This window comes from Lynx canadensis, chromosome F2 (assembly GCF_007474595.2).
Source record: "Lynx canadensis isolate LIC74 chromosome F2, mLynCan4.pri.v2, whole genome shotgun sequence".
Classification (NCBI taxonomy): Eukaryota; Metazoa; Chordata; class Mammalia; order Carnivora; family Felidae; genus Lynx; species Lynx canadensis.
In genome coordinates, this window is record NC_044320.2 from 1044767 (window position 1) to 1064051 (window position 19285).

Below are 19285 nucleotides of genomic sequence, written 5' to 3' on the forward strand. Positions count from 1 at the left end.
CGCGGAGGGCTGTGACGGCCAGGCGGGACGTGCGCGGGAGCCGCTTCCCCTGCCGCGGCGCGTGGTGCATCCCTCTGCTCATTTCCCGTGCGCGGCCCGGGGCGACTCTCCCCTTCCTCCACCGTCGCACGCCACGAGCCCTCCTCCTTGGTCGCCGCGTCCTTGGCTGGCGTGAGTACCGCAGCCCGCGCCCGCAGGAGCGGCACGCGCCGCGGAGGGGCCGGGGCGGGGGCGGGGCGGGCGCCCGGGCCGGGCGTTAGTGCGGCCGGGGTGCCGGCGTAGGGACGGTGGGACGAGCGCGGCGCTAGGGGCGGCGCAGGGGGGCGGGGCGCGCGGGCCACGTGGCCGGCGGGGCCCCGACTGCGGTCCCGGCGGGAAGGTGGCGGCCGGGAGGCCGGGGGCCGCGTGTGGCCCCTCGGTCTCGGTGGTCCCGGTCCTGTAGCCCTTCTTTTGTCGGGCACGCGTCCGTTAAGCACCTGCTGCACGCCGGTTCTGGGCCAGCGGGACAGGGCTCGGGCCCAGCCCTCGCGGAGCCTTGAGGTTCGTGAGCGCGGGAAAGAATAAGGGAGTGACTGCTGAGTGACTGTTGAGTGACTCAGAAGAAATTCTTAGGGTTCTCGGAGTGGTCGGGAGTCCTGACTTGGATAAGGGTCCCGGCAGGAGGCGACGTTGAAGCGGTCTCTGTAAGGGGTGGGTGACGCCTTCCCGAGAAATGGGCACCGTGATTGGAAGGAAGAAGGGGGCCAAAGGAGTGGAGTGGGGTGGAGGCTTGCGTGAATGAAGGGCCACCCTTCAACAAGACAGATATTTGTCCGGCTAAGCTTTGGGGCGATCCCTGCCAGAAGGGGAACACCTCTTCAAATTGACTCTGGCGTGTATCTTCTCTGAGGGCTCAGGCTTGGCCCGGGGGCGGGGAGGGACACTCTCAGGACGCTTCTGCATGGGCAGCTCTGACACCCCAGCCTTCTCTGGGTACCCTGAGCCTGGCTGAGCCGCCAGTGAGCTGGCTCACATGGGATTCGAGCGTTCCTGTGCCCTGCCCTGTGAATGTCCCAAGAAAGTGTCATCTTGCAGAGTGACTGGCACCCGAGCTGAGGAGCAGGCTTTTTCTGTCACCTCTATGGGGGCAGTCAGTGTTCTGGGCCTCATGCCAGTCCTGGGAAGAGCCTTTTACCTCCCAGAGACAACTGCCCTCTGGAGGATCCTGGTGCAGGGCCACCCCCTCCCCCTCAGCTTTGCCCCTGCGGAGCAGGGTGAGGCTGCCAGGGTTCAGCACAAGTGGGCAAATGTGCTTGAGCAGCGTTTCTGTGAAAGAAGCGTCCTTGCAGGGACGTGTGCGCGCGTTTGAAGATTGACCAGAAAAATATCTCCAGCAAGTTGTGCGTTGGTGTCGTAGTTTGGGGTTCCACAGGCAGGAAATGCTGGCAAGCGTATTTGTTGAGCCTCCGCCCTGCACACTATTTTCAGGTGACGTGTATGTGGTCAAAGCAGGCGGGTAGCATGGCATTGAAGCTCCGTGCAGGCGATGGAGGGAGACACGGATCCCGGGCTCTTCACCTCCCTGACTCGGGGGCCTCCCTTCTCCGCTCAGTCCTCCAGCTGTGTGAGGCCCGTGTGCACAGAAGGGTTGAGGAAGCACGTGCAGTCCTTGGGGTCACCCCGAGGGAAGGGGGCATAGGCCCGGCTGGTTAGTTTAGACAGATCTGGTAGGCTGTGGCATCTGAGGCGCGGACATTGTTGAGCCTGCCCCGGGGTGACCAAGGTAGCTGTGGTGTGAGCCTGGAATCTGAGGGCTTGGGGCCCCCTTTCTGCTGCCAGGACAAGCCGGTACTTCTAAGCGGGGCTGACATCAGGAGTCAGGTTGGGAAGCATGTGGGGCTGTGGAGTGCCCCCTGCAAGAGTCAAGTGGCATCACCCCCGTGCACGTGGAGACGCGCCGTTGGGTAAATTTACCCCTCTGTGTGCCTTCCCCCCGTGACTCACGGTTCCAGGTGTCACAGCGCTCTCAGACGTCGCAGGTACGGCAGGCTTTGGCGTGAGGAAGACGGAGCTGGCCTGCAGACCCCGCCCCCCATTCACCTCTGTGGGTTCCCCCTTCCCCTGGAGGGGCCGCAGACCTTTGCCCTCTGGGTGGACAACTGGGGGGCTGGTCCGGGGGTGTGGCTGTGATGGGGTGGTGTCCAGGGGAAGATATTGTTGGAGGGCAGAGTCTGGTGAGGGGCCAGTTCCTCCCAGAAACCTACCCCATTCCGCTAGGCCCCAAGAGACTTACAGGCCCTGGCACCTTGTGGGCGCAGTGCCGGGGGCCACATCCTCGCCTTCCGTCCAGGCCGTCCAGCCAGGGGTGTGCTGTGGGGGCCGCTGCCAGGGCCGCTGTAAGAACGGCCTTCCCAGCTCACGTGCTTTGGAGCACGTCTCCACGGGGGTGCTGGGACGGTTGCAGGGGAGGGGTCGTCTGTGGCCAGGACCAGCTCTCCTACATGGCTCACCTCACCCCGGTCCCTGGTGGCTAGGTGGGGCATGGCCCCTGAGTACCCCCTCCCGTGGGCGAGGTCTCAGCCTGCCTGAGGCTCAGGGGCTAAGTCTTGGTCACGGGCAGCCCAGCTGGGCCCTGCAGTGAGCAAGCAAGTAGATGATGGCAGTGGGCAGGGACGCCTGGGGCCCCCTCCTCCTGGGTCTTCGCTCTGCTGTTCTGGGGCCTTGTTCCTCATGCTTCACTGTTACGGAGCCAATGCTGTGTGTGTGGAGAGAGCACGGGAGAGAGAGGAGGGTCCCCACTCTGGCTGGAGGCTCGGATGTTCGTGTTCTCAACGGGGATCATTTAAACTCAGATTTGCTTTTCTACCAGAGAGAGGGGTTTTCAGTTCAGCAGGTCCTCGTGGGACGTGGAGCGCTCAGAGAGCGGGGAGATTGAGGCAGTAAAGGTGGGGGGCACTCTGCCGCTGTCCTGGGAGATGGAGAGGCCGGGGGCAGGAGAACCCGGTTGCCTGGTCCTGCAGCAAGTGTCCCCGGAGTGCTGTTGGCCTGTCACCACACCTGCTTCACTGCCAGCAGGGCGGCTCACCGCCATGTGTCAGGTCGACTGCCCAGGGCCTGCCGTGTGCTCCTGGGGGGCAGCTCCCTGTCCTCGCGCCGGTGTCCTTGTGTCTGCCGCACCCGGCGGGCACCTTGGGCGTCCCTGTCAGTGACTTGGTGCTGCTGCTCTCCTTGCTGCGGTGTGGGGCAGACGCCGGGGCCAAGGGGTCTGGCTGGCAGATCTCTGGGTTCCGGTGAGTGAGCAGCTGGGGGCGCTCCCGGTGCAGGGCGGGCAGGGCTGTCCGCCGTGCCCTGCAGGCTTTCTCAGAGATGGCTTCGTCTGCGTGTGGCTTCCTTGGCTCCTGGACTGCTACCTCTGTCGGATTTGGGGCGGGGCACTTAGTGTTTCTGGCCCATCTGTGAAGGGACTAAAAGCCCTGTCCTTTTGTGCACACCGTGGGGACCTTTGTGTCTTTGTTCAAGCGTGGAGTGGTGGCGGCTCCCTGCCCCAGCGTGGGCTCTGGGGCTGCTGGGCCCCATGGATGGTCCTGGTTGTCTCGTGCCTTGTCCAGCAGCCCTGGACTTAGGGCAGCACGACAGCGGGGCCAGGTAGGGATCCCTCGACAGCTGCACGTGGCAGTGGGGGCACTGAGTGCTGGCTCCTCTCCCCCCAGAGGGCTTGTGCTGGAGTGCAGAGCGGGTGGGAGCGGTGCTCAGATGGGCTTGCCTAGTCCAGCTAATGCGAACCATAGGAACTGCTCATTTTGTGGTGCGGGGGTGTGGGGGGGTGCTGTCCCGAGTGGGTGGACTTGGTCGCCTTCGGGGATTTGGGTGGTGGGTCTTTGGTGCTCATCTTCAGTTTGCTCGGCCAAACCTCCCGCCACCTTTCAAGCACCTTCTGCAAAGACCTTCCGCCGCTGTGCTGCCCTGACTGCCTCTAACCTTGCTGCTTTCTCTTCATGCCATCCTAGGAGACCAGAGGGAAAGTAAGTACCCACCTGTCCCGTGCCCGGTGTTTCCCTTCACCTCAGCCAGGGAGCCCCTGGCCCACAGCGTACGAGGCATTCCAGCGCCTGTGCAGGGCCCGGCTTGGCCAGGCTGCCAGGCCTTACTTTCCTTGTCTGCAACACAAAGGAGTTGGCTTGCTGTCGTTGGGCTTTGATCCTGCCAGGCAGGGCAGCGCGTGGGTGTCTCAGTGCATCCCTGGGTTGAGCCAGGTTGTGCCTGTGGTGGGGGGCACTCCCCGAGCAGGCCGGGCCGCGTGCTGGGCCCTCCCCTCTGGGCAGAGGACACCGGGGACACCCCCTGCCACAGGCCACAGCCCTTGTTCTTGAGAAATCTTCAGAAGCAGTTCTCTCCCCGCCTCCCCCCAGGTGTGGCCCCCAGAGCTCTGAGCAGGCCCTGATCTGATGTCAGGAGACAAGGACAGCCTCTAGGCCAGTAGGTTCCAACAGGACTTCACCAGTGGGGCGTCAGCCTAGTGGAGCTCAAGGGGCTGAACCAACTGAGCCCTGGGCCCCTCTGCTGAGGGTCCTCTGGGGGCTCGTTTGCCAGAAAGTTTGAAGGGCGGACAAGCCCTGCCTGATTGGCCTGCAGTCCCCCTCAGGGACGGTGGTGATGTCACAATGCCTTGCCTCTTGAGCACACGCTCCCCGCCTCTCACCACTGCCTCTGTTGTCAGCCTGGCCTTGGTAAGGGCTGCTGCCGGCCTGGGGAGGAAGGCACAAGGGGGCGTCCCAGGGGTCTCTCCAGGCCTGGGGCTTCCGTCCTGTGGCTTGTGCCATTAGAGGCCCCAACACGTCCCTTCACGGTTCAAGGAAAATCTTCCCCCACGTCTTGAGTGGACGCGGGGCTTACACAGCCGGCATGTCCCACGGGGTCATTAGAATCAGGTTTTCAGTTTTGTTTCGGGGTGTCAGGAAAGGGATGTCGATGCTGCTGCAGGTGACGGGAAAGGTTTGCCGCCTTCCCTCTGGAGACCTGGTCTCCTGGAGACAGGGCCCAGCAGGTGCGTCTCCCCACGTAGGCTACTGACTGACCCCGCAGAGCTGGGATGGGTCCTGGGTGTTGGTCATTCTGGCGTGGGCGCTTCTGCTTTCGGGAGCAGGGGCCAGAGTCCAGCCTGTGTCTGGACAGGATCTCTGCCAGCTACAGCCATTCCTCTAGAACAGGCCTGTGGAGTGTGAGCTCAGACCACTGGCACGTCTCAAGAGCAGACGGCTACTGGGCCTTCTGGGCTTGAGCCGTTTCTGGCCAGAGGCTGCAGAGGTGGTGGCAGGTGGTGCCCAGACTCCTCTATTCAGAAGACTGTGGTCTCCAGACTGGATGGACACCCCCTCTATTGAAGAGCTGAGGTTCTCGGCAAGGGTTTGTCCACAGTGGCAGATGGGACACACATTCCCCACCTGCCTCCCTCTGTTCTAGGGATGGGGCCCCTCACATCAATGGTTCTGTGACTGGAGGCGGGTGCCCTAATGACCCTGGGGCCCAGAGTTTCCCACGTGGTCCCTCCTGTATTGCGGGTGCGCCCAGAGGTGGCTGTGGCTGACCCGGAACCTGCTTCTCACTTGCTGCCTGAGCCGCCAGGCTCCCTCTCTTCCGGATGGTCACTAGCATCCTCCTGTGTCTCCCCCAGTGTGGCCCCTGCAGGGCCGGCCCTCCACCCTGTGCTCCCAGCTGCTCCCCGAGACACTAACCCTTGTCTGAGACCCTTGCCAGCTCCCCTTGGAGCATGCGCTGCTGCAGGCGGTGGTGTGGCTGCGGCAGGGGTATGCCGCCACGGGCAAAGTCCCCTGTGGTGGCCTGGCCGTGATGGTGCTGGCCTGGGAGACTGCCGCGCATACTTCTAGAAAGCGGAAGCACCAGTGCCTCAGGCAAGGTGGCCAGATTTAGCAAAGTCAAAGGATGTCCTGTTAAAATCCTAGATGAACGACGAATAACCCTTCAGCGTAAACGTCTTAAATATTCGTGGGACGTGTTTATTCTAAGAGTTATTTGTTGTTTATATATCAGTCAAGTTACCTGGGTGTGGTGTGTATTTCGTTTGGCAACCCCCTGTGAGGCTCTAGGGGAGAAGGCTTCTGTGGTTGAAGAAGTTTGGAAACCGTTCTCTAGACCCCTCTGGAGAGCCTGGGGCGCATTAGGAAAGGTTGGCTTTACGGCTAAAAGAAACGCATACGTACGCACATGCATGCACGTGATTGCTTATTGCTTTACTGAGCTTCCCGTGGACTTGACTTCGGGTCCTTGCTTGTGTCTTCCTGGCACCCCCACCGGGAGCACTCCCAGGCCCGGCCAGCCCTGAAGTCAGGCTGAGGAGGGGGGCGGGGCGCCATCCCCATGGCCCGCGGTTGTTGCAACTGCCTTCTTGTGCTTGCTTTTTAACGCTGTGCGGAAGATGAGGAGCGGGAGAGCGCCTGTGCCCTGGAGACCGTCTGGGAGGACAAGGCAGAAGTATGGGGAAGCCGAGCAGGCGTTTCTACGAGCACGATGGCCACACGATGCCGCCCGCCACCCAGCAGCTCCTGGCTGAAGCGCCAGCCGTGAACGGGCCTGGGCGTGGAGGACGCCGAGGAGGCAGACGCCCCTGACGGCGGCAGCAGGAGCGGACCCCAGGAGGAGCCACTACGGAAAAGAAGCCTCTGCAGAAGAAAAGGAAGCGCTCACCAAAGAGCTGGTTCGGCCAGGCAGACCTGGCCCTCGTGGGCCTCTCGGCCGACCACGTGTGCTGGACAAGCCGATGTTCGACCAGGCAGAGAGCTCCTATCGCCAGAGGCTGGCGGATGCGGCTGCCCAGGCGGCCCAGCGGGTTGCCCTGGTCCCCGAGGCCCCTGCACCCACGGAAGCCAGGTGGCCTGCCACCATGTGACCTGGGCATCGGGTCAATAAGTCGTCCTTCGACCAGGCCGAGCGGGGCGTTCGTGGAGCGGTCGCAGGCCTCGCTGTTGGCCGCAGAGGGGAGTGGCAGGCAGGGGGCTTCTGACACGGGCCAGCAGGCGGCTGCCCCCGATCCGGCTCTCGCCCCGCCAGCCCGGCCCGCTGACCGACGGCCAACCCCCGCTGGGCAGTCTGCAGGCGCTGGTGCAGGAGGTGTGGCTGGAGAAGCCCCAGTACGATGCGGCAGAGAGGGGTTTCTACGAGGCCATGTTCGACGGCCACCCTCCTGGGAAGGTGCGCCTGCAGGAGCGAGCTGGCCAGGCTGAGGGGGCCAGGCGGGGCCGCAGAGACCGGCGAGGTCCGAAACGCCGTGGGAAGCAAGCGGTGTCGGGCCTCGGCGGGTTGACGGGGGAGGCCTGCTCTGCCCTGCCCTACTGGTAATCTCCTGCACAAAGATGCTGAGGCCCCCTGGCTCAGCAAAACCCACCTATGACAGCGCAGAGTGCCGCCATCATGCCGCAGAGGCCCTGCGAGTGGCCTGGCGCCTCGAAGCTGCGTCCCTGCTCACCGACTGGTGCCCGGTCTGGCCCGACCATGTCCAGCCTGAGACCCAAGTAGGAGAAACCTGCCGCCTGGGTTCCGGGCCCGGCTTCCCTGGGCTGGGGCCCTGGCGCTCTTCTCCCCAACCCCCCCCGCCCTGGCACGGCTCTCCCCAGCACTCCTGGACCCGGCTAAGTTGGATGCAGGAGTGGGTTGGGCAGAGGTGTAGCTTTCCGTTCCTGGGGCAGTGCAGCCTCCAGGGCCACCTCTGGGGATCACAAGGTTTGGGGCTGTCGAGGGAGGGAACGGGGTTAGCACAGGGCAGACTCTGCTTGGGTAGGGTTTCCCCTTTCTGCTGGGCAACTCCCAGTGCCCCTGGCTGTCGCAGGGCAGGGCAGGGCCAGTGTTAAAGGCCTCTGGCCCGAGCCCTGCTGGGGAAGACATGGGAGCTGGCACGTCCCTTCCTGCCCCTTCTGTCTGTCCTCCCCTACCTCCCGTTCCATAATCACCTCCAGGGTGAGGCGAGTGTCTCAGGCACACCAGCATGTTGTCAGTCGAGTGGCCTATGTCTGAGAGACACCTACTGCATGAGCTCACTTGCCTTCGGCCCCAGGGTGGTTCCATGCAACACCGGCAGTGGTGTCTGGACGCCAGGATCTGGAGAAGGGCAGGGGGAGAGGCAGGCGGCCGGGCAAGCGCGGCAGCGGGAGGGTCTGGGGCATGGGTGGCCGTGCGGAAGGCCGGGCCCCAGGAGCGGTGCCACCCTGGGCCCCACATGCCCATCAGCAGCCTGTTGGCTCGGTGTGAGCGGCGGGGTGTGGGAACCCGTGTGCAGGAGCGTCCCCATCAGCAGCCTAGGGTGAGTGTGGAGCCAAAACTGTTCACGGTTCAGGGCCTGGCTGCACCTGATGGCAGTGTAGGGGGGGAGGAGGAGTCACGGGGCCCGGCTCCTTTCCTGACACCAGGGGCGCACTCGGTGTGGTCCAGTGATAGCCTGGGGCCCTTGGCACAGAGGATTGGTGAGATCGGGTCCGTTTCTGTCACCGTTGCTCAGGAACAGGAGGGGCCGTGCCAGGTGGAGGGCGGTGGGCACAGCCGTGCGGCTCCCGCTCTAGAGCAGCCGTTCTCAAACTTCCAGGTCTCTGGACCTCACACGGTTTGTGTGCTGTTGATTTTTGTCACGTTAGCAATTAAAATAGAAACGCGGGTAGTTCTTCAGTCGTTGAATAAGAAGTCGATCACGCGTTTACATAACGACTCGTTCCTACGAGCAGCAGTGTTCCCAAGACAAAAAAATTCAGTGAGCAGAGCGGCCTTATTCGACATTTTTGCAAATCTTAGTGGCTTGTTTAACCAGGAGGCACCCGGTTTGTCACACTTTCTTCTGCATTCAGTCTGTTGGTGTGTATTGTCTGATGGACATAATTGTGCCTTGCACAAACGTGTAGTTGGACAGGGAGGACCCCGGGGACCCCCAGGGGCTCCTCACCTCACTTTGAGAACCAAAGGGGCGGGAGCCGGGAGTTGTGGGGGGGGGGGGGGCGGGTTACAGACTTGGTTCGGGCAGTGCCGAGGCACCTGTGCTCCGACCTGGACCCCTCGTCACCTTGCACCCTTGGTGTCTGGGCCGTTGTGGGGCACTCACGCATGCCAGGCCTGGGGCCTTAGGGCACGTACCTCTCCTCCCAGCCAGGCTGTCTCAGTCTCGCCTTCCCTTCCCAACAGGAAAATGGCTACAAACTTCCTGGCGCACGAGAAGATCTGGTTCGACAAGTTCAAATACGATGATGCAGAGAGGCAGTTCTATGAGCGGATGAACGGGCCCGTGGCTGGCTCCTCGCGCCAGGTGGGGGCTGCCCTCGGGGCACCGGGGGACTGTGCCAGCATGGGGTGGGGGGGCAGAGGCACGTTCGGCCCCAGCGGCTCTGCTCCAGGCGCTGGTGGTGGGGTCTTTGCGGGTGCGTCCCCGGATCTGCTCGAGATGGGACGGGGCACCTCCGCCGTGTCAGACCAGCAGGCACACCGGTGCCCATCAGGACGGGGTGTGGGCCTCGGGGCCGTTGTCATAGCTCCTTGCCATCCCACTGAGCCTTCGGTTCTGTGCAGCTCTTGCTGTCTGGAAGGGTTCGTTCCTTCTTTTCCGCTAAAATTGTTCTAATGAAAAGAAAAAAGCGGTTCTTTCTGCACTGTCTATAGGAGAACGGTGCCAGTGTGATCCTCCGTGACATTGCCAGAGCCAGAGAGAACATCCAGAAATCCCTGGCTGGGGTGAGTACCTGCAGGCCCGCATCGGCACTGCTGCCCTCCGGCCTGGCTGCACGCCTCCCCGCCGCCCCAGTACCCCGGTACCGCTGCGATCATTTGGGCCTTAGGAGCAAGTGGGGGCGGGGCGTCCAGCACAGCGTTCCCGCCCCAGCGGGCTTCGGTGACTCAGACTGCCCCCGGAGCCGATGGCATCCGTGCTGCTGCCCGGTGGTCACCCAGGACTCCCAGCTGCCCTCACGCTGCCTTTTGCGTTGTCTCCATCCCCCTTTCTTTGCCTTTTTTCCCCCTCCCTGCTCTGCACTTCCGTGTGGTGAGGAGTGGGAAGAGGCCTTTTTCTCTTGCTTCCTAGGCCTTGCCTCCCTGGAGAGATGGGTTCACAGGATGGGAGTCCAAATGATAAAATTTGAGGCCCAGAGAGGGCCGTCCAGCTGCGTTGGCCCCGGGTCCCAGATTGGGTCACAAGAGAGGAAAGCAGGTCCGTGTTTAGCTTGGTCCCCAGCCTGGCTGGGCAGACCTCCCCAGGAGGAGACAGACCCCGCTGCTCTGCCTTCTTAGCGAAGTCGAGACCTTGTCCTCTCTCTAGGACACATGGTGTCCTGTCCTTGAGGTCGAGGATCAAGCAGAGTTCTGCTCCTAGAGACTTCAGAGAGAATCCTTTCCTTGGCTTTTCCAATTTGAGAAGCCGCCCACATTCCTTGGCCTGTGGCTTCTGGCCATCAGAGAGTCCTGATTGATGCTGTTTCTGTTACGTTTCCTTCTCCTCTGCCTCTTGGGTACACGGGGCCTGGTGACGACGCTGAGCCCACCCACATAATCCAGGAGGATTTCCCCCATCTCCGGAGCCTCCGCTTCATCACGTGCAAAGTCTTTTTGCCATTTAGGTCACCTTCTTACAGGCTTGGGGACGACTACGTGGGCACCCCCGCCTGCCCAGCTGCTTTGGCTGTACTGGCTCTTGGGCCATAGGCGGACAGCTGTGGGGGGAGGGTCCCTGCTTGGGCCAGCAGCCGTGGGGAGGAGCTGGCGCCAGGTGCGTGGGGTGCCAGCCCCCAGAAGGCCAGGGTGCCCAGTGGCGCTGAGGTTTCTGGGCCACAGGAGCCCCCCCTCTGGCCCTCAAGGGGCCTGGATGTGTTGGGGTCGCCCTCTGGCTCCGGGTCTTGGGGAACCATGTGGGCCCGCTGGGAGGGCTTGGGGGAGCCCCTGTGTGCCGGAGGTGGCACCGCTGGAGGCCAAAGCATCAGAGCCCAAGAGCTTAAATGGATTCCTTTCTCAGTCTGCAGGCTAGAAGTCCAAAGTCAAGGTGTGGTGTAGGTTCTGAGGCCTCTCCTGGTTTTCCTTTTCCTTACATTGTTTTTTGTGCGTCTGTATCCAACTTCGTTTTATAAGAACACCAGTCAGAATTCGGGCACTCTCCCGACTTGTGTTGTAAACTGGATTAGCACCATAAAGACCCAGTTCCCAAACAAAAGCCCCTGTTCTGAGAGCGCACGGAAATTCGGAGGAGTATCGTTCAATGCTAATGGAACGGGAAGACCTTGCTGACTCAGCCCCAACGCTTGGGTTTGGGCTCGATAGGGCTCAGCAACAATGGGCCTTTAGAACCAAGGGGTTCCTGGGAACCGTGCATGCTGCCAGGGACAGGGTCGGAGATGGGTTAGGGAAAGGTCTGGATTCCAAACCCCTGGCATGTGGCACTGTCCTCTGAGGCTACTACGTGGCTGGCTCCTCGTGACCCACCGTCACAGGCTAGGATTAGGGTAGCCTTGGGTCTGCCTTATTGAGGCTGGGGTTGGGGCGGGGGGGCCTAGACTCCTGGTGAACAGGAGGAGGATGGTCCAGGGCCTCGAGGGAACAGGAAGGTCTGGATTTCATCCCTATCTGATGGAAACTTTTGGGAAAATCCTAGTGAGAACGGCATTGCAAGCTGGGGTGCTGGGGAAACAGGTGGAGAGGAGGCCATGTGGCCGCAGCCAAGGGTCGGGCGAGTCCAGCACGGGTCTCCTTTGGCAGGGAGGTGGGGGGGGGGGGTTGGGTGTGGACACGCACGTTGAGCTGAAAGGAGGGGAGTGGTGCCAGCCACTCCTGGTTCCAGTGCTCTGACCCAGCTGCGTAGCAGCATCCCATTTCACCTTTGGCCAGCTCTACTAGGAGCCAGACAAGGGAGCTGCTGGGTCACAACGGGTAGCACTGCTCTCCGATCCTGGGGCAAGGAAGCCAGGCACCTGTCTGCCTGTACTTCCTGGGGGTTTTTAGCTTGTCTGGGCTCCGGGGTACACAGAACAGAGGAGGAAGCCACGGGGCTGGTTCTGTGGCTGCTTGGCAGGTGGGCTCCGGGTCCCAGGTCTTCATAATTGGACACAGGGAGGGAGGGTAGGGACAGCGGCCCTCAGGGAAGGGCAGGTACACTCCGTCCTCCTAGACCATTCTATCAGGGTGTGTAACTCGGGCGTGGACTGCGGCGCTGTGCTGAGGGGCTCCCTGGGTGGCACCGCTGGAGTTGGGTGATAGGGATTCCCAGTCAGGGAGGAACCAGGGAGGCTGGCAGGCAGGATGGGGCCCCGGGTCACTCAAGCCTTTCAAGGGCAGGCTTGGTGAGCCAAGTGGCAGGTGCGTGGCCTGGGGGAGGCAGGGTACTACGTGCGGAGTGGGGCGCCCCCTGCAACAAGCTCTCCTGACTCCCACTGCTCCTCAGCTGCCCTCCCAGCCTGCTTCCAGTTCCCAGCTGCGCTGCCGGGCCCTGCTGTGTGGCCCAGGCCGCACCGGGAGCTTCCTCCCACCCGACCGTGGCTGTGGGCCCCGCAGTAACTCCGTGCTGGGGCTGCCCTGGGCCCCGTGCCTTCCGCTTGGCCAAGGACGTCGCTCACTGCTCTCCTGCTTACAGGGCCTCCTCCCACCCTCGGGTGCAGTGTCACGGGTGGACCTAGTGGGCTGACAGGAGCTGCTTCCTAGCGTCCAGCAGTTTTCCCACCTTTCTCGGGGCCCTGATTCTCAGTGGCTGTGACTGGGGGGAACCCTGGAAGCAGGCAGGGGTGCAGAGTCTCACTCTCCCCCTGCCTTGCAGAGCTCAGGCCCTGGGGCCTCCAGCGGGCCGGGCGGAGATCACAGTGAGCTCGCCATCCGGATCGCCAGCCTAGAAGTGGAGAATCAGAGCCTGCGAGGCGGTGAGGCCCTGGGCCTAACGGGTGGGGCACCGCACCCAGTCCCCGCCGTCTGACCAGCGGCCCCTTTGCTCCTGCAGTGGTGCAAGGTCTGCAGCAGGCCGTCTCCAAGCTGGAGGCCCGGCTGAGCGCACTGGAGAAGAGCTCACCCACCCACCGGGCTGCAGCCCCACAGCCCCAGGTGCGCGCCCGTCTCGGGCCCTTTGGGGAGGGGGTGGGGGGTGTTCCTGTCCCCCTCCCCGCCACAGCCTCTTAACCAGGGTGCAGAGCTGGGGCCCCCGGGGCGGGGCCCTCAGCCTCCCTCTCCCACGGCAGCACGTGTCCCCTATGCGCCAAGTGGAGCCCCCTGCCGGCAAGGCGGCCACCGCCGCAGAGGATGACGAGGACGATGCCATCGACCTGTTTGGCAGCGATGACGAGGAGGACAGGAGGCAGCCCGCTGCGTGAGGAGAGGCTGCGGCAGTACGCGGAGAAGAAGGCGGGGCGGCCCGCGCTGGTGGCCAAATCTTCCATCCTCTTGGACGTCAAGCCTGTGAGTGACCCCGCCCCCGGCCTCTGCCCCTGGCCCTGCCCCGGGCTCCCGGTGGGCTCAGCTGCGTGCCCTCTGTGCCCTGGGGGGCGAGGGCAGGGGCCGGTGAGGGGAGGGGCACTCCCTGGGTCTGCAGGCTCCTGACCCAGCCTCTCCACCCCTTGATCTCCCAGTGGGATGACGGACAGACATGGCCCAGCTGGAGGCCTGCGTGCGCTCCATCCAGTTAGACGGGCTGACCTGGGGGGGCTCCAAGCTGGTGCCCGTGGGCTATGGCATCCGCAAGCTGCAGATTCAGTGTGTGGTAGAGGACGACAAGGGGGGGACGGACCTGCTGGAGGAGGAGATCACCAAGTTCGAGGAGCACGTGAGTGGCAGGCCCCCAAGGGAACCCCTGGCCTGGCAGGGTGCTGGAGTGGGTGGGTGGGTCTTCGGGAACCAAGGCCCCACTTGACCACGGGCCTCCCTCCTCCTCCTCCTCAGGTGCAGAGTGTGGACATTGCTGCTTTCAACAAGATCTGAGCCCCAGCCTCCAGCCGTGGGGTGTGGGGCCCTCAGCCATTAAAGACGGAGATTCCACTCTGGCTCCTGTCCTGGTCTGGGCCCGGTGGGTGGGCACATTCAGGGAGCAGCACTGCCACACCCCAGGCCTCAGACGTGGCCCGCACCTCGGTCGTGTCCCACCCAGGCCCCTACACCAGGAACCCACGGCGCCAGTGCCGTCCTCCCCCTCCTCGGTTTCTCCACGGCATTCTTTTTGTTTTTTCAAGTGTATTTATTTTGCGTGAGTGGGGCTGAGTAGGGGAGGGACAGAGGGAGGCAGAGAATCCCAATCAGGTTCCGTGCTGTCAGCATGGAGTCCAAACCCAAGAACTGATAGATCACGACCTGAGCTGACATCAAAAGTTGGACACTTGACCAACCTGAGTCACCCAGGTGCCCCGTCTCTGCCGCATTTTGGTGTGTGACTGAACCCCGCCTGCCCTCTCCCTCGCTTACAAGTGCCGCGAACGGTTCAAGCTATTGAGGCAGAAACAGCATGCGTGGCTCCTTCCTTGTATGGGTTGCTGGCCCTCCGAGGCCCCCGAGGCATCTCTACTCTGCCTTCTCTGGGTTCCATTCCCAGCCAAGCTGTCTCCATGGGGGCTAAAGTGTCCGCCTGAAACTGTCCAGGAACAAAGGTCCCAGTGGCTGACTGGGCCCTGCTGCTGTGACTACATGGGCCCCCCAGGTCTGACCTGTGTGAAACCTGCCAGGCCTCCCACCAACATCCAGGGACAAGCTGGGCTGCTTTCCTTAGATGCGGCCGGGTTCCCTCCCTCGCTGGAGACCTGGACCCTGGACAGGCCCATGGTTAATTCGTGCCCACCGTCCTGCACAGGCGTATTTGGGCCACTAGTGGCTTTCTCTCCAGGACTGCTGGCCAGTGTGGCTGGTGAGACCACCGTCCTCACAGTTGGGGGGAAATGAATGGTGTGGGCTGTGGCATGTCACAGCTGCTGTCCTCCAGGGGTGCCGAGCCACAAGGGGAATGGACTGGCCCCCTTGATGGTGGGGACCCGGCAGCCTACCCGTTCACCCCCTTGTTGTCAGCACCCCACTGGTTCCTAAGCCGTATGGTGTGGCACCACGTACGTGCCCAATTGGAGCCAAGTTCTAGAATCCCCTCTACCTGCTGCCCTGCTCTGGGCCTGGGCTGGTGTGCAGTTAACACCGCCACTTACCCCTCCGCCGGCGGGTGGGGTGGGGTGGGGGAACCCCAGATCAGACCAGGCCCCTAGGGGAGGAGGGGCCCCCTCCGCTGACCCGCCCCACCCGTTTCCGCGTTGGGGGTGGGGGGTGGGGAGGGGAAGCTCCGGGCGTGGGGAGCGGCGTCACGTGGGCCAGGCGGGGGCGCGGCCAGAGTCCGGGCGCGGGGGCGGAATGGCGGCGGAGCGGACCCCGAGGCGAGCGCGGCGGCCCGGCCGCTGCTCACCGACCTCTACCAAGCCACCATGGCGCTGGGCTACTGGCGCGCGGGCCGGGCGCGGGACCAGGCCGAGTTCGAGCTCTACTTCCGCCGCTGCCCCTTCGGCGGCGCCTTCGCCCTGGCCGCGGGGCTGCGCGACTGCGTGCGCTTCCTGCGAAACCTTCCGCCTGCGGGACGCAGGTAGTAGCCCGCCGTTCCCCGGCCGGCCCCTCACGACCCCGCCAGGACGCCCCCCACTTGATGAGCTGTCCCCGCCGGGACAACCCACCTCCTCGGGCCCCAGCGAGCCCCCCTCGACCCGCAGGGCCACCTGCTACCTAGATGACCCGCCCTTGCCAGGACACTCCCACCCCGGCCAGGCGAGCCCCCACGACCCCCAGGACACCTGCCACCTAGATAGACCCGCCCCCGCCAGGACAGTTTCCCACCCCACCCCACCCCCAACTCCCGACCTGGCGAGTCCCGGACCCCTCCAGGCCACCTGCCACCTAAGCCAGCTCCCCCCGCCCCGCCCCAGGCCTGATGAGTCCCGGACAAGACTCTCGCCTGACAGAGTCTTCCATGGCCCAACAAAGGCCCCCCGAGGCCCCCTACAGGCCCCTTTCTTTACCGCGGTCCCAGCCCCGACGAGTCCCCACGGCCTGCGCTGGCTCCAGCCCACGAGGGCCTCTGTCACCCCCAGACGTGCAGTTTCTGGCCTCGGTGCTGCCCTCCGACACGGATCCCGCATTCTTCGAGCACCTTCGTACCCTCGACTGCTCCGGTGTGACGGTGCGGGCCCTGCCCGAGGGCTCCCTCGCCTTCCCCAGCGTGAGTGCAGGGTGAGCGGGGGCAGAGGGGCGCTGGACCGAGCGGGCCGGGCGGCGCCCAGCTGACCACTCTCCCCGCAGGTGCCGTTGCTACAGGTGTCAGGGCCACTCCTGGTGGTGCAACTGCTGGAGACGCCACTTCTCTGCCTCGTCAGCTACGCCAGGTGGGGGGGCCCCCGCCGGCCGGAGGAGCCCGGGGAAGGCAGGGCCTCGGGAGAAAGAACGGCGACTTCCGGGGGGGCGGGCCTTTGGGAGGGGCGTGGCTCCGTGGGTGGGGTGGGGCCCCTAGGCTCTGTGGGTGGAGCGCAGGACCCTGGAGAGCGGCTTCCGGCTCCCACTGTGGAGGGCCTCAAAGAGGGCCGGGGTTCGCGGTGACTTCTGGACCCTCACCGCAGGTCCCCTGCTCCTTTGCCCCCCACAGCCTCATCGCCACCAACGCTGCGCGGCTTCGCCTGATCGCGGGTCCGACGAAGCGGTTGTTGGAGATGGGGCTGCGGCGAGCTCAGGGCCCCGATGGAGGTCTTACGGCCTCCACCTACAGTTACCTGGGCGGTAAGAGCCCAAGGAGGGAGACGGGGGTCAGGGAAGGAGAAGGCCTGCCAGAAGCCCTCTAGCCAAGTCTGACGCCCGACTGACGCCCCCGCCCTCCTGGCCCCTGATGCAGGCTTCGATGGCAGCAGCAACGTGCTCGCGGGACAGCTGCGGGGCGTGCCCCTGGCTGGAACCTTGGCTCACTCTTTCGTCACTTCGTTTTCGGGCGCTGAGGTGCCCCCTGACCCGGTTAGCATCCCTCTCTCCTCCGCTGCCCTCCAGAGGGCAGTCCCCGAAGCCAGTCCTTGCCCAGGGGAAGGAGGGACTGCCATGCCCCGCCCATCTGAGCCACCCTAGCAGGTAGCTGCAGTCCTGCGCTCAGAAGCTGGCAGATGGCGGCAGGCATTACCCCTGCTTAGACCTCAGCCTGGGGGAGCCAGTCCTCACCCTGCTCATCCACTAAGGGTTGTCCATCCTTCACTCACCCGTTTCCATAGATGTTGGCTCCAGCTGCCAGTCAGGGCCCCAGGGTAGACCTGGCTGCATGTGTGGAGGCATGGCTGGAAACGCGTGTGTGCCCATCTGGGGCTAGGGGTGCAGGAGCCCCACCGGGGGGAGCGGGCAGCCTTTGTGGCCTATGCCCTGGCTTTCCCCCGGGCCTTCCAGGGCCTGCTGGACACCTACAGTGTGCAGAGGTGAGGCCCAGGCACCCCCCTGGGTGGGCTCTGCCTGAACACCTATGGCCCCTCCACCAACCCTTCTCATCTTGCTGGCAGGAGTGGTCTTCCTAACTTTCTGGCAGTAGCCTTAGCCTTGGGGGAGCTGGGCTACCGAGCCGTGGGCATAAGATGGACAGCGGGGACCTTCTGCAGCAGGCCCAGGAGATTCGTAGGGTCTTCAGGACCGTTTCGGCCCAGTGAGTCCCCTGGGAGGGGTTGTGCCTGCTGAGAGACCCTGTTGGGGGCAGGAGTGTTGGGATGGGGCAGAGGGAGGGAGGGATTTGCTCCTCCCAAATTGAGGAGCTCTGATCTGGCGGCTACCACAGTGGAGACATCGGGGCTCTGGGGGGAGAGGTCGGGGGAGTGGTTCACCCAGGGGCTTGTAAGCAGAAGGCAGAGCCCATGTGGCTGAGGCCAAATTCTCAGGTGGGGAGGGTGGGGGAGGTGTGTAACTGAGAATAGAGAATGACCAGGTGAGGCAGGAGCACCTGAGGGCTGTCCACCCGTCACAGGTTCCAGATGCCCTGGTTGGAATCAGTCCCCATCGCCGTCAGCAACAACATTGACGAGGAAGAGCTGGCCCGGCTGGCCCAGGAGGTGGCGGGCAGTGGGGAGCAGGGGCAGGGGTGGTTAGGAGGGCTCTGGGCCTGCAGATGTCAACCAAGCTCAGTGCCACCTTGTCCCTCCTCCTCCAGGGCAGTGAGGTGAACGTCATTGGCATCGGCACGACTGTGGTCACCTGCCCCCGCCAGCCTTCCCTGGGCTGCGTCTATAAGGTCAAGACAGGGTCTGGGGTCCAGTGGAGTGGGCCAGAGGGGTCATGGGTTTGGGGGGAGATTCCCATGGTCCCATGCACTTGTCTCTGCAGCTGGTGTCTGTGGGAGGTCAGCCCCGAATGAAGCTGACTGAGGACCCCGAGAAACAGACACTGCCTGGGAGCAAGGCCGCTTTCCGGCTCCTGGGCTCCGATGGTGAGGCCCCTCCCACTCCCCACGGCCCTCCTCCTCGAGTCCCCAGGCCCCCCACTTTATTCCTGCTGCACACACAGGGTCTCTGCTGATGGATGTGCTGCAGCTGGCAGAGGAACCACCACCCCAGCCTGGCCAGGAGCTGAGGGTCTGGCCTCGAGGGGCCCGGGAAGCCTGTGTTGTGAGGCCTGCCCACGTGGAGCCCCTGCTGAGACTCTGCATCCAGCAGGGACAGGTAACTGCCTCTACCTGCTCCCTCAGTCTGCACGATGAGCCTGAACTGAGCCCTGGCACCTGCTCCTGCCCCCTGCCCCAGCCTCTCCCTTCCCCCTGCACCAGCTTCATGGGCCTCTCTCGCCTCTCCCCTTCCCTCTCCCCGCAGCTGTGTGGGCCTCTCCCATCTCTGGCTGAATCTAGAGCCTTTGCCCAGCTGTCCCTGGGTCGCCTGAACCCTGAGCACAAGCGGCTGGAACAGCCCGCGCCGTACCAGGTACATAGATGCCCGCCCCCCCACATCGTTGTCCCTTTGCCTTGTGTGCTCTCTGTCCCTACAGCCACCCGTCCATTCTCTCTTTTCCCTGTAGGTGGCGCTGTCTGATGAGCTACAGGCCCTGGTGGACCGACTGAGTACAGGAGGGTCCTCATGAGAACTGTGGTGGAGACTGCCTGGAATCAACATGAGTCACTCACTGTCCTGCACAACTTGTCCCGTGTCATTTCTTCACTCAGCCTGCCACTCACTTGACCCCCAGGGCCTCCAAGGGTGGGTTGGAGTCTGGGGTCAGAGCACGGGGTCATGCTCCCAGGGGAGGCCCAGGCTCTGCCAGGGTGGGGAGGCTGTCCTGTGCTGAGGTCTGAAGGGTGCAAGGAGTTAGGCCAAGGCTGGGGAGTGTCCAGGGCTTGGGA

General features: G+C 63.8%; 2 protein-coding genes across 2 annotated transcripts; both read left to right on the forward strand.

Annotated features, from left to right (window-relative positions):
• Positions 1-63: 63 nt before the first annotated feature.
• Positions 64-13962, forward strand: EEF1D (eukaryotic translation elongation factor 1 delta). The gene is given in 10 exon segments (XM_030303908.1): positions 64-171; positions 9157-9277; positions 9628-9699; positions 12758-12857; positions 12935-13035; positions 13170-13288; positions 13290-13386; positions 13557-13563; positions 13566-13750; positions 13867-13962. Coding segments are annotated over 9 exon segments (837 nt in total). The 5' UTR covers positions 64-171; positions 9157-9160; the 3' UTR covers positions 13906-13962.
• Positions 13963-14849: 887 nt separating this feature from the next.
• Positions 14850-19078, forward strand: NAPRT (nicotinate phosphoribosyltransferase). The gene is given in 17 exon segments (XM_030304517.1): positions 14850-14997; positions 15271-15509; positions 15511-15532; positions 16035-16162; positions 16243-16325; positions 16583-16713; positions 16826-16941; positions 17190-17258; positions 17260-17387; positions 17469-17539; positions 17542-17608; positions 17924-18008; positions 18107-18187; positions 18280-18382; positions 18460-18614; positions 18762-18869; positions 18964-19078. Coding segments are annotated over 17 exon segments (1797 nt in total). The 3' UTR covers positions 19027-19078.
• Positions 19079-19285: the final 207 nt, after the last annotated feature.